The 12070-nt window shown below is 34.9% G+C and overlaps 2 protein-coding genes across 5 annotated transcripts in view; one reads left to right on the top strand and one right to left on the bottom strand.

The window, feature by feature from the left end:
- Window positions 1–12070, top strand: part of LOC150077297 (COX assembly mitochondrial protein 2 homolog) — a 102040-nt gene that overhangs the window by 42888 nt on the left and 47082 nt on the right. The gene's annotated exons all lie outside the window — the stretch shown is intronic.
- LOC150077296 (uncharacterized) overlaps window positions 2790–12070 on the bottom strand; it is a 702167-nt gene continuing 692886 nt past the window's right edge. For all 4 annotated transcript variants that reach the window (XM_090386557.1, XM_090386560.1, XM_090386559.1 and 1 more), the window contains exon 24: window positions 2790–3004. In XM_090386557.1, coding sequence (XP_090242683.1) covers window positions 2924–3004 — 81 coding nt within the window. In that variant the 3' untranslated portion in view covers window positions 2790–2923. The remainder of the gene's footprint in view (window positions 3005–12070) is intronic.

The following is a 12070-nucleotide window of genomic DNA, read 5'->3' as shown; positions in this document are numbered from 1 at the left end:
GTGTGTGTGTGTGTGTTTTTGTACTAATGATTCATGATTTTCATACACAGTTCTCTCTTTGTAAATGAATATATTTTATGCATAGGAGGACTTTGAAAATAATTCTTCAAAGCTGTTTTGTTCAAATAAGATATACAAAGATAAGATGTCCAACTGTTAAGGGAAGTTATTTTGAACCTAGAAATATATTCATTATGGTGAAATTTAAAAAAAAAAAAATGTTACTTATTGTAATGGCATTTTACAATGGTACTTGAGAGAACCTTAAAATCTGTTATCAGTACTAGCCAGGGAAACTAGTATAGTTTAGTATGTTATTTCTTATGGAAGAAATTTCTTGCTTAGCATGAATTTACTCAGCACGCCCATAAAACCAATTTAGAGTGCTAGGTGGGGAGTACTTATAGTATGAATGGCATACTATATCTTCTACCATTTTGTTGAAGATCAGCTAGAAATGGATAGAAGCCCTGATATTTACAATGAATTTAATGGTCAAACAGGCATAATAATTTTTCTCCCCATTATTAAAACAACTGTTTTATATATATATATATATATATATATATGTGGGAGTTTACTATATGACAATCCAATATTAAATTAGTGGGAATTGGTTAATTTGTAAATACACAGTTACCTTAAAAATAAAAAAAATAAATTTTAACAATTTCATTTTTGCAGTCCCATCCCCAATTGAGAATGCATGAACATCTATTTTGAAGTGGAACTGGGCATGCTTATGTCTGCTGCACTTTTTCAACATTATTTAGAAACATGAAAAATGCTAGTATGCCACTCTTTATTCCATGAACAACTATAAAAATTAATTTTAATTTTTTTCATCTGTACCAGATAAAAACATCACAAAAAAATAAATACTAGCCTGCTACTTCTGGACACTGTGGTACTTTAATTCCAGAATGAAAAGTATATGGAATTTTTTACAGAAGTTTTCTAACCATACGTTTGTAAATTTTTTTCAATAGCAAAATAGCTGTCTTAATGGCACTTCAAAACAAGAGTGGACGGATTTGTTATTAAAATGAAAAAAATACAACTAACCCATTGTTTTAGGGACATGAACATCTTATACAATAAAGTTAATTACTTCTAAAGAGTCTGAGTTCCTTAAGGATCTCTGATCTTCATTTGACTCTTTCACAAGTATATCTTTGGATCTGTACAGAGTATATAAACTTCAGATTCATCAAAAATATTTGCGCTTTTTTTTTTTTTTTTTTTTTTTAGGAATTTGGAAGGTTAACACTGAAAAGTGCACATTTAAAAGATTCCTTTTTTTCCTGTTCCTATTTTGACTTTATAGCCAAACATCAGAGTGCAATTATTGTGAGAAAATCTAAATTTCATTTATATGTTTATTATTCAATTCAGCTTCTGGATCATAATTTTGGAGAATGTTTTTAATTTTAGTTTGTGTAAGCTTGATATAGTCACACACACACACACACACACACACACACACACACACACACACACACACACACACACACACACACACACACGTTGTGCCTACCTATGCTAATTTTTGAAATTATTATAAACGTAAAAACATTACTGTTCATATTGTGTTGAAGCAGCCTTCAAAATATATATATTCACATGTTTACTTGTGAAAGAGTTAACGAAGATCTACAGTCTTGAATATCAATAGTTACCTTGTTAAATAGCTGTGCCTCCATTAAGATCCGTGGGTAGGTTTTAACATGTTTCCAAACAAATTAAAATTTAATTAGGATATGAAATTGGTTATGAAGTACAGCACATCAATTGTTCAAAAGAAAAAAGAAATAATAAAACAACACTTGAGCAAGTTTATACTGGAAGATGTTGCATTTGTAATTTGTTTATATTGTAAATCTTAAAATTTAATTGTACTCAGTATCCAACAAAATATTCTTTCTGAATGGTGTTATATATCTTAAAAGATATAAAAGCAAAAAATCTGTACAAACTTTTCACTATAAAAATATACAAAAACAGAGTTACTTTATCTTAAATATACCTGAACTTGGTATTTGCACAATGAAAGTTAAAATTCATTGTTTTTTTTTTTTTTTTTTTTTCCAAAATTTAACAAGAATTATCATTTGCAGAGCATTACCCTCCCTTCCCCATTTTTACATTTCATACAATAAAAGTAACAGCACATTTATAGACAGACAATTCTTAAAAAATAAACAAAACAAGATAATTCTTGTTTAACTTTTTTTTTTTTCTTTCTCACTCTTTGTAATTGCACTGGAAATGATCCAAGATCACATTAAAGCAGGCTGGTCCGATGTGACTTGTGCACAATAAAGCTGCAAAATGCAGTAATTTGAGAATATTTTGTAGCAAAAGGGAATGGAAAGGATGTATGATGAAAAATGTGAACAAGTTCATAATGCTTTTCAATACACGTGAGAATGCACAGCATCCTGTTTATGGAAAATTTTGAAAATGAAAGTAAACTTTTTACAATATATATAAAAAAGGATTTTTCTTTTGGTCCCACCTATAAGAGTAATGTGATAAACACAACACACGGGAATGTTTGGAACTGCAAAACAGTTTTACAGCTCAGTACATTCAATGTTAAATCTCTAACCACTGACTTGTATGTTGTTCATTCCTACTAAACACCTGGAGGGTTTTGTTTTCACTTCTTCCAAAAGATCTTCATGAAGTACACTTCAGCTAAACACAACACCTTTATGGGAATATCTGAGAATAGTTTATGCAAATGATCCAGCATTGCATAGTTCACTTGTCATATTATTTATAAAGATTCTTATTTTTAATAGAAATGGCACAACACATTTGTATGTAGAACACAAAGCAGTAGCAGCAAATGTATATCTTCATGGTTTTCTGGCTTTGTATCTCCCCCTTCCCCAACACCTCTTATTATGGTCACTGCTCACTTGTCACATTTTCTTTGGAAAACCAAGTTATATTCAATGAATGTATGGCCAATATCTCCATTTGGTAAAGAACAAGGCTGAAAAAAAAAAGGAGGAAAAATTTAATATAAAATAATTCATCAAACCAGATGTTTTATTTTTCTTATTAATATAACTGAATTACAGTTTTATAAAAATTTAGGATTTCTACTTTTTAAAATAGCAGTTATTTTCACAAATCTTATGTGGGAATTGGAGACCTTGGTGTATATAACATTTTTTCCTGTTATACTGAGTATTATGTTATTTCTGAACAATAACAACTATTTACCCTGCACAAACCTGCCCCACTGCAGAATATTGTTTCCACATCTGGGGTTCTGTTGTAGAATTGCACACTGAAGATCTGCCTCACATTCAAGGCAGTTCCGAGCCTTTGTATTTAGCTGCATCAATGTTGAGAAGCCTGATTCACAAAGATAAGTTGTTGCAAAAGGCAGGAGCTTCTTTTGCAATGTCGGGGTAGCTTCCCATCATTTTTAGCCAAAACTCATAGATAGAGAAAGCTTCAATCAGTTCATCTTGCAGGTCATCTTGGACATCACTGACTTTAACAAGAAAAGGATTCCTCATGAGCACCAGTCCTTCTCTCCCAATTTCTGGAAAGTACTGCAGAAATTCTTCTCGGGTTGAGGTGTGTCACAACATCCTTTGCAATGCCAGGATCCAATGGATCATTAATGGTGACCGCTGAAAGAGATTCAAAGATGGCAAAGTTCCCTTCCTCAGCCTTTTGTTTCCAGTTTTTAAGCTTCCTTGCAGTATAAATGCACTGAGTATCAATGAACTGAATGATAGTTGTTCCCTTTCCTTGCAGCTTTAGATTCAGTTGATCAAAAAAATTCACAAGGAATATGCAGCGAAAGACCCACAGCTTTTCATGGAAGGAAGCTTCAAGTTTGTGCTTTTCTTGCATCTGTAGGAAACTCTAACTCTTCCCAGAGTTCAAACACTCATGCCAGAACACTGCCTATTGATAGCCAATACACCTTGCTGTAGTAGAGCAGGTTCTTATGCTTTGTATACATTTCTGTGCACAATTGCTTGAACAATCGGGAATTCAAAGCACTGCTTTTCACATAGTTCACAATTTTTATGACGTTCAAGAACATCCTGAAGATGAGATGGAAGGGTTTTTGAAGCAAGAGCTTTCCAATGAATCAGACAATGAACACCAATGATGCCTGGAGATCGATCTCAAACAAGCATTTGGAAGCCCCTTTTTGCTCCTAGCATAGCTGGGGCACCATCGGTGTACACTCCACATAGATTGTGCCAGTTCAGTCCCTCATGGTTAAAGAACTCTGATACTATTTCCATCACATCCACAGCTCTGGATGGCAGAATAAGAATTCTTCCCTTCACATACTGAACAAAGACAAGAAGCTGGGAACAGGATGAACAGCTGTGGATTCATCCAACTGATTTGAGAACAATCCAAATGCAGCTTCTTTGATTTCAACAATCACCTGTTCTTTTATGTCGCTAAACAAGTCGGCAACCCTTCTTTGAACCGTATTATTTGATAAAGAAATTTTGTTGAACTTTTTTCAGCTTCTCCAAGCACATTACAAGCCATCCTCAGAGCACATGGCTTGATCAGAGTCTCTCCGACTGTGTGAGGTTTCTTCTGTTGTGCAATGATGAAGCTGACAGCATAAGAAGTCTTCGTAAGATGCTTGTCTTGCTGAAACAATGCTCCACTTTGATCCAAGCACTGGCACTTCACTTTCTCTTCCATTTGCTTGAAGTAGTCCACATCCTTATGTTGATGTTGTGGATGGAGCTTCAACTTCAATAGGCAGAAAGAGTGATTTCCAAGAATTTTCTGGCACAGGACGCATTGTCCCTTTTAATTCTTCACAAACTTAAAAGGATGTGAATTCAAACTTTATATACTGCTAATCATATCCTTGTTTTGTCATTTCAGAAGGGTTTCTGGAGTAAAATTTGGAAATACCCAAGAAACAGCAAATAAAAAATAATGTAAAAAAAAAAAAAAAAAACAAGACCAAAAAAATGGACATATGATCATAGCTATTAGATCAGATTTCAGATCCAGGAATAGTTTGAGTAGCATGGCTCTACATTTTTTATCAGCATGCAATGAATTGATGCTACTTGAGGGACAAGCCCATTTATGTATCTTTTCACCATTATATACGTGTATTATAATATACATATTCTTCACTATAGAAGTTGTTACCGTGAAATATATGAACAAGATAATTTACCTAGAAGTAGTGTCTTGGAAGGTGATAAATATCAGAGAGTGACACGCATGTCTAACTCAAGTGCACCACAAAACACAAGTGAATAAGTTGTCAGCAACTCCCAGAAACCAAACGCTATGCAGAACACAGTATGACTCATGCCAGTTGCATGAGTCATACCGGTGCCTCCGTAGGCAGGAGCGGCAGTGCATAGCAGATGCTTCTTGATTAGACCGCGGTTCGAGACCATGACCACCAAATACGGAGGATGCGGAAAGGTCAGGGAATGACCACCGCATATCCCCGGAGAAATATGGTCTTCGTTGCTAATGCTCCTAATAAAAAAAAAAAAAAAAAAAAGTCATAACATGTTCTGCCAACTTTGTCAGCTACAACTCAAATGGTGTGGCCATATGCTTGTCAAGAAAAAAAAAATACAAGAATTGGGCAGTCTCTGTGGGCTCACGATTGGGAACCCCTGGGGAAGGGGATGTCTGTAAAATCTAAAGTTTACTTTCGAGACTATTTGCACCCCACATAATTTGAACAGTAAAAAATGTGCTTTTATTTACCTTGACTTTATTAGTTAATACATAGTTAACAGAAGATAATTTACCCTAACAATAACTGGAAAAATTTTATTCAGAGTCGGTGCTAAGGTGAAGTTGAGACACCATTGAATGAATCTGCATAGTCAGACTCTTTAAACTCCTTAAGTTTAGCCTTGCTTTTTACAATATCTGACCCGTTCACACATGTCCCTCTCCACCATGCTCCTCACAGATCAGAGTCTAACTTCTCTAATAGTTTTAATTTCTATGCATACCAAGATGCACACGCTTTATCTTTCTGCCAATTTTCTTAGGGGATGTGAAGAATGTACCCATAAAAAGACTGGGACGCTTGCTGTTGTCTACTGTGACTCACAAGTCCCCATTTTTCCCAATATTATGAGCACACCCAGAATACACTGTTGACAATCAAATTTTTTTATTCTTTAATCCAAAGTCTGCTAAGTCGAGGTCTATGAAATTAAGGATTTATTGAACATACATAAAATGAAACTTCCACACTTGAGTACTGCATACCAGTCTGGGAACCTCATTTTAGGAAGAATTTAGATCTATTGAAACAGTGCAAAGAAGAGAATAAAATCAGTTGGGTGCAAAAAAAGAGCACTCTTACAAAGGAAGACTTCAGTTATGAAATTTGTGGCATCTGGAAACCATGCACCTGCAAGGAGATGATTGAAGTGCTTAAGGCTTTAAATGTATTAAGTAACTTAACTGCTAGAGGCATTTTTTTTTATTTCTTGGACAATGCACAAAAGGGAACAAATGTAAATTGGGGTGGGGGAAAGACAGTTATAAGACAAATGTATGAGAGGTGGGTGGGTTTTTTTGTTTTGCTGATGCTGCTTTCTTACATCATTTGTTACTAATAATAGATGTAGTCAAAGTGGATCTGAACTGGTGAGGTTTTTATTATTATTATTATTATTACCAGCCATATAGTATTATATTACCAGCCTTATTTTTCTGAGTTACCCTCAGAGAGAAAGTGTCAGAAGTAGAAGGGAATCACTAAGAAGGAGACGAATGGTGATATCCAGCTGAGGACCCTTGGTGTGTCAAGCCCATACTCACCAGATGTGAGTCACTGGGGGTTTTTACCGAGCTTGATTTCAATAACTATTCCACACGAATGATTGTTGTATGAGCTGGAGCAATGTGGAAATTGGGAAAAGTTACTATTATGAACAAATGAATGGTTAAAGGGTAGGAAACAAATCGCAAATAGCCATTGCTATTCATGAACTAATATTATGAGTGGCCATACAGGGTTTGGTGTTGGCCCTCTACAGTTTTTAATATTTATTGATGCTGTTATTTAAGGTTTAATGTCCAAGTTTTCTGATAATATAATGAGACAATTTGGTTAATAGCATTAATCAGAGTATTCTACTTCCACAGGGTCTGGTGAAAAATAGCAAACAAAGTTTAATTAACATTGATAAATGTCAGGTATGTTATTCTTAAGGTAGTTTGTAATGAAAAAGACTAAGAAGTAATTGTACACTCTGCAGTTCTTTCATTTTTATTACCAAAGCAAATTGGGTTGGAAAGGGTACAAAAGAAGAGCAACAAGATTGCATAAAAGAGTATTCTTCTCAGCAAGAAAGATTGGAGTTCTATAAATTGTACCTGGAAACTAGACATCTAAGTGAAGAACTACTTTAAGTTTTTCAGGCTTTAAAGAAGTTGAGTAACTTAAATGCTGATGACTTAATCTTTCTCAGACAACATACATAAAGAGACAAATCTAGGTTGGAAAAGGATGGACAGAAACTTGCTTTCAGCCAAGTGATTGTTGTGAAAGTGGGTAGTTTCAATGCTATAGATGCTGTATAAGTTTTTCTCCTTACACTATTTTGCTAACCTACCACTAACATTTCTGGAGCCCTTGGTCCCCCCCCCCTTTTCATGTCCTACAATTTTTATGAATCTCTGAAATGCTATGCAATCTTTCCTCATCCCCTTAAAGGGAATTTTAATTTGAAAAAGAAAAAATCATGGGATGCTAAACCCCCCTACCTTATGGCCTGTCACTTGTAGGGCAGAATTGTTACACATCAGGATGGTGTGAGCATGTTCACTCAAAAGTCAAAATAATTGATCATTATGTTCTTTGGCATTGACAAAATCAAGTATTTCTTCTACTAAGCTAACTTATTGATCCAAAAAAAAAAAAAAAAAAACCACTACAGTGGCTACTGAAAGCTGTGCTATAGGTGGGCAGGAGCAGCAGTGCATAGCACACGCTTCTTGATTAGACCGGGGTTCAAGCCCGTGACCACCAAATACGGAGGATGTGGAAAGGTCAGGGAATGACCACCGCATACCCATGGAGCAATATGGCCTTAGTTGCTAATGCTCCTAAAAACCAAATAACAACAACTGTGATATACAAAAATGTCCAAGAATGGCTTGCTGGAGATTTGATTGCCTGGCCCAACTATGAATAAGGAAGCATACTCTAAGGTGCTCAGATTCAAACTTTGTTCAAAGATCAGCTTGTTGTCTAGAGTCCAAGAAATTTTTCACTTTGCTTAATTGGTATTCTTTGACCTGGTAGTGTTAGTTCAGGGTCAGGGTGTAAATTTCATTTTCTACAGAAATGTATGTATACTGTTTTTTATTGTGAAATTCTAAACTCATTTTTCTGGGCCCAATTACTGATATTGTTAATTACACATTGTAGTTGGCTTTCTATTGTTCCAATATTTTGTGCTTGATAAGAAATACTGCAGTCAGATACATATAATGCATGTGACACTGTAGATGCAGTTGTTTTGTGATGCTTTTTATTTTTATGACGAATAGTATGGCACTCAGGACAGACTCCTGGAGAATTCCTTCTTGTTTATATGATTTTGAAATGGTGTTATGTACTCTAACTTTAAATGTTCTGTTTTTCATGAAATTTTGGACAAATAGAAGTAAATGTCCTCTGAGATCAGAATCGTGGATGGCTTGTAGTATACTGTGTCTCCATGCTGTGTCCTAGGCTCTTTCTATATCAAAAAATATGGCAACCATATGTTCTGAGCTTTATAAATGCATCTCTTATGTCTATTTTCTATTTGTGATCTAAAAACATGGCAACCATATGTTTTGAGCTTATAAATGCATCTCTTATGTTTCTTTTTATTCGTGATCTAAGGTGGATCTGTTATGTCTAAACCTGCATTGCATACTGTTAAACCAGTTGGTTGTTTCTAAATAGCAGACTAATCTTTTGTTGATTACCTTCTCCAAAACTCTTTTTAAGCAGCTAGTGAGGGTTATTGATCTGGTTGTTCTGATCTTTATTACCTCTTTTGAAAGCTATTGCCTGATTCCACGCTTCAGGATATTGGTTTTCTAGGAAAATGCAATTGACAATTTAAGGTTTTCTACTTATTTTTTCTTTAGATGTTTAAGCATATCATAGTGTATATTGTCTGGTCCAACTGCCTTGATTCTGTTTGTGATAATAATTCATGTAATATAATTAGTTGATTATAGGGTTAAATCCTTAAAAATTGATTCTGTTTTTTCACTTTTCTTCTTGTAGGTCAAAATTATGCAGTGTAAGATTGTTTTGATTGATACTTTGACAAAAGTTTCTCCTAATATTAGCTTGGTTCGGTAATGCTTTCTCCATTCCAGTGAGGATGGTTCATTTTCTGTATTTCCCATTAATTTTTTATTTTTATTCCATATTATCTGTGTGTTTGTTGTTTTATTTATTGAGGAAGTAAACTTGATCCAGGAAGTTTTTCTGGCTTGTTTCTAGGGTATACCTAGCTAGTTCTCGTGCTTGTTTATGTTTTAGCATTGTAGTATATCTCCGGGACTTATTCCAAGCTTTGTTTTGTTGTCTTCTTGTTTTCATGCAGTCTTCATCCCACCAGGATTTTGAATGTAGTGGAAAACAAGTTGAATTTGTATGTATTGTTTGTTCAGCTGCTTGTATTGTAAAGGTATCTGTGACATGTTTCAGTACTTCATCAACCAGTTCGTCTTCAATGATCTGTGTATGACTAGGAAAGTGAAAATAAGTATGTTTACCATTATTGAGTAGAGAAAGGTTATGATGGTCTATTATTCGTCCTCATCTGTTGAGTCAGTATTTCCCCATAGATAGCTATGTCCCATTATACAGAAAGGTGACAGAAGTTGGAAGATTATTTGGTCTATTTCTTCAAATGGTATATCTGGTCCTGGTGGCAGGTACATTGAACAGTTGTTTATCCTAAATCTTAGTGCTATTCTTTCAGCTATCATTTCTAGATTACTGTTTAAAGGGATGTGTTCAGTTATGGATCACGATGGCTACTCCTCCATGTGTTGGCCCTTCTCTTATTCTGTCTTTCCTGTAAATTGGTATTCTTTGAAAGGGTGTCTTGATGTCTAAGGTATGTCTTTTGAAGACAAAAGCATACTGGCATACGGTGTGTTATTAGATCCAGAACATCGTTGTAATTGGCATGTAGTTCTGTACAATTCCACTAGATGAACTAATTCAATATTTGGTTTTTCTAGGGCTTTCAGATTGCTTCCGAAGTGTAGTATTCTTATGTTTTGTCTTTTCTTTTTTTGGAAAGAAAGATTGATCCGTGTAAATTTCTTCTGTGAAGATTTCTAGTACTGGTTTTTATTTTTTCTATGTCCATCTGTTCAGTTGTTTTGATTTTTGTAGGTTTATGTTGGTCTTTGTTGTGGTGATTTATGGATATCTGTTTTGCAAGAATAACAATTGGAGTATTCACTGTTTTTATCTTGTTTTTGTGGTTTCAATCCAGTAAATGGTTCTTTTGGTAGTATGGAAATTTCAGTTTGGACATCTACTGATTTATATTGGATCACTGCTTGGGCATATGTTGGCTTGTTTGTATTATTTTCTTTGCTGCTTGTACATAGTATTGTGTTCTGTTTTGTATTTCTGAATCAGTTTCTCTTGCTTCCATTTTTTGCATGGTTTTCAGCAAGCTGCGTGTTCCCCTTTAGAGTTTGTACATTTTAAGATGTTGGCAGAGCAAACAGTAGTCTTGTGTTCCTTAGACCCACATTTTGCACAGATAGCTGTGTTTCTGCATGCCAATTCCGAATGTCCAAACTTTTGGCAACATTGTAATGGATCTGGTACGTACTCCTGCTTTGTTGAAGGTTTCAGTGTGTTAAAGGTAATAAGGATTCTTGTTGGAATTATATTTCCATCTCTTCTTATATTAATTCTCTTCACCCCTGTCACTCCTTGGTTTCTCAGTTCTTCTGTTAGCTCTTCCTCTGACACGTTTTTAAGAGCTTCCACTCAGAGATCACTCCTCTGGAAGAATTCAGTGTGTTGTGGGGTGTTACAACTACTGTTATTCCTCCAAAAATTGTTGTTGCTAACAACTTCTGAGAGTTGTTTGGAATTTTATGTTTCTACTGGTATAACCCCAGATCTAAGATGTTGAACCGACTTGGGAGATTCTACTAGACCTTCCAGTGTGTGTGTTTTTTTTTTTTTTGGATGACAAACAGAGACATCCTAATGTTTGTTGCATCACAGGGTATGCTGGTATTTTTGGTGGGTCCATATCTGTCTTCTGTCTCTTTGTTTTTGTGTTTTTTGTATTATCTGTGTCATTACTAGGTATGGCTTTCTCTTGAAGCCCTGTAGAAGTAGTTATTTTACTACTCATGTTTGCTCTTTTGACCCTGGGAGTGTTACTTTCCTCTTCCAGGTTTCCAGTCTCACCATGTGGAGGCAAGAGCAGTGCCACTTAGTTGATCAAGTGGCTACTGCATTAGTTAGATTAGTAAAAGTGAAAATAAGAGAAAAAAAGAAAGGTGAGTTTCTTTTCTGTGCCTTCACATACTAATTGTAAGGTAAAGAGCTATTTTACTAAAATAGAAGTGGGATTACGGATGAAAATTAAATAAAGTGGTATATTTGTCAGAAAGCTGTATAAATCGCTCACAGCTTTGATGGATCAGCAACTTCTTCCTCTTTTGCTTCATTTTCCTTGCTTCCAAGAGCAGCACATAATTCCTTATATATGAGTTCCCCTTCTGTTGATGCTTAGCCACATACCTCCACCTATCTTCTATACAATTCTGGGCTGTTTTGGATTAGCAATTTCCTGTAAATTGATCCACGATTGCCTCCTGATTTGTGCCACTTGCAATTGTGCTATTCCATACTTCTTTGCTCTTTCATTTTGCAACAGCGTACCAGCCAAATCCTTGATAAGAGTGACTTGTTCTCTAAGAGTTAAGTCCTTCCATTTTTGTGACGTCATTGGATAAAAATAAAATGTTTAAAATATGTTTTGTATATTGGTACTAAATTTATTTATTT

The sequence above is a fragment of the Mastigoproctus giganteus genome, chromosome 12 (assembly GCF_048544385.1).
Source record: "Mastigoproctus giganteus isolate SK-2022 chromosome 12, ASM4854438v1, whole genome shotgun sequence".
NCBI classification, from domain to species: Eukaryota; Metazoa; Arthropoda; class Arachnida; order Uropygi; family Thelyphonidae; genus Mastigoproctus; species Mastigoproctus giganteus.
Note: the sequence above shows the minus strand (reverse complement) of the source record. Positions and strands in the feature narration are given on the sequence as shown.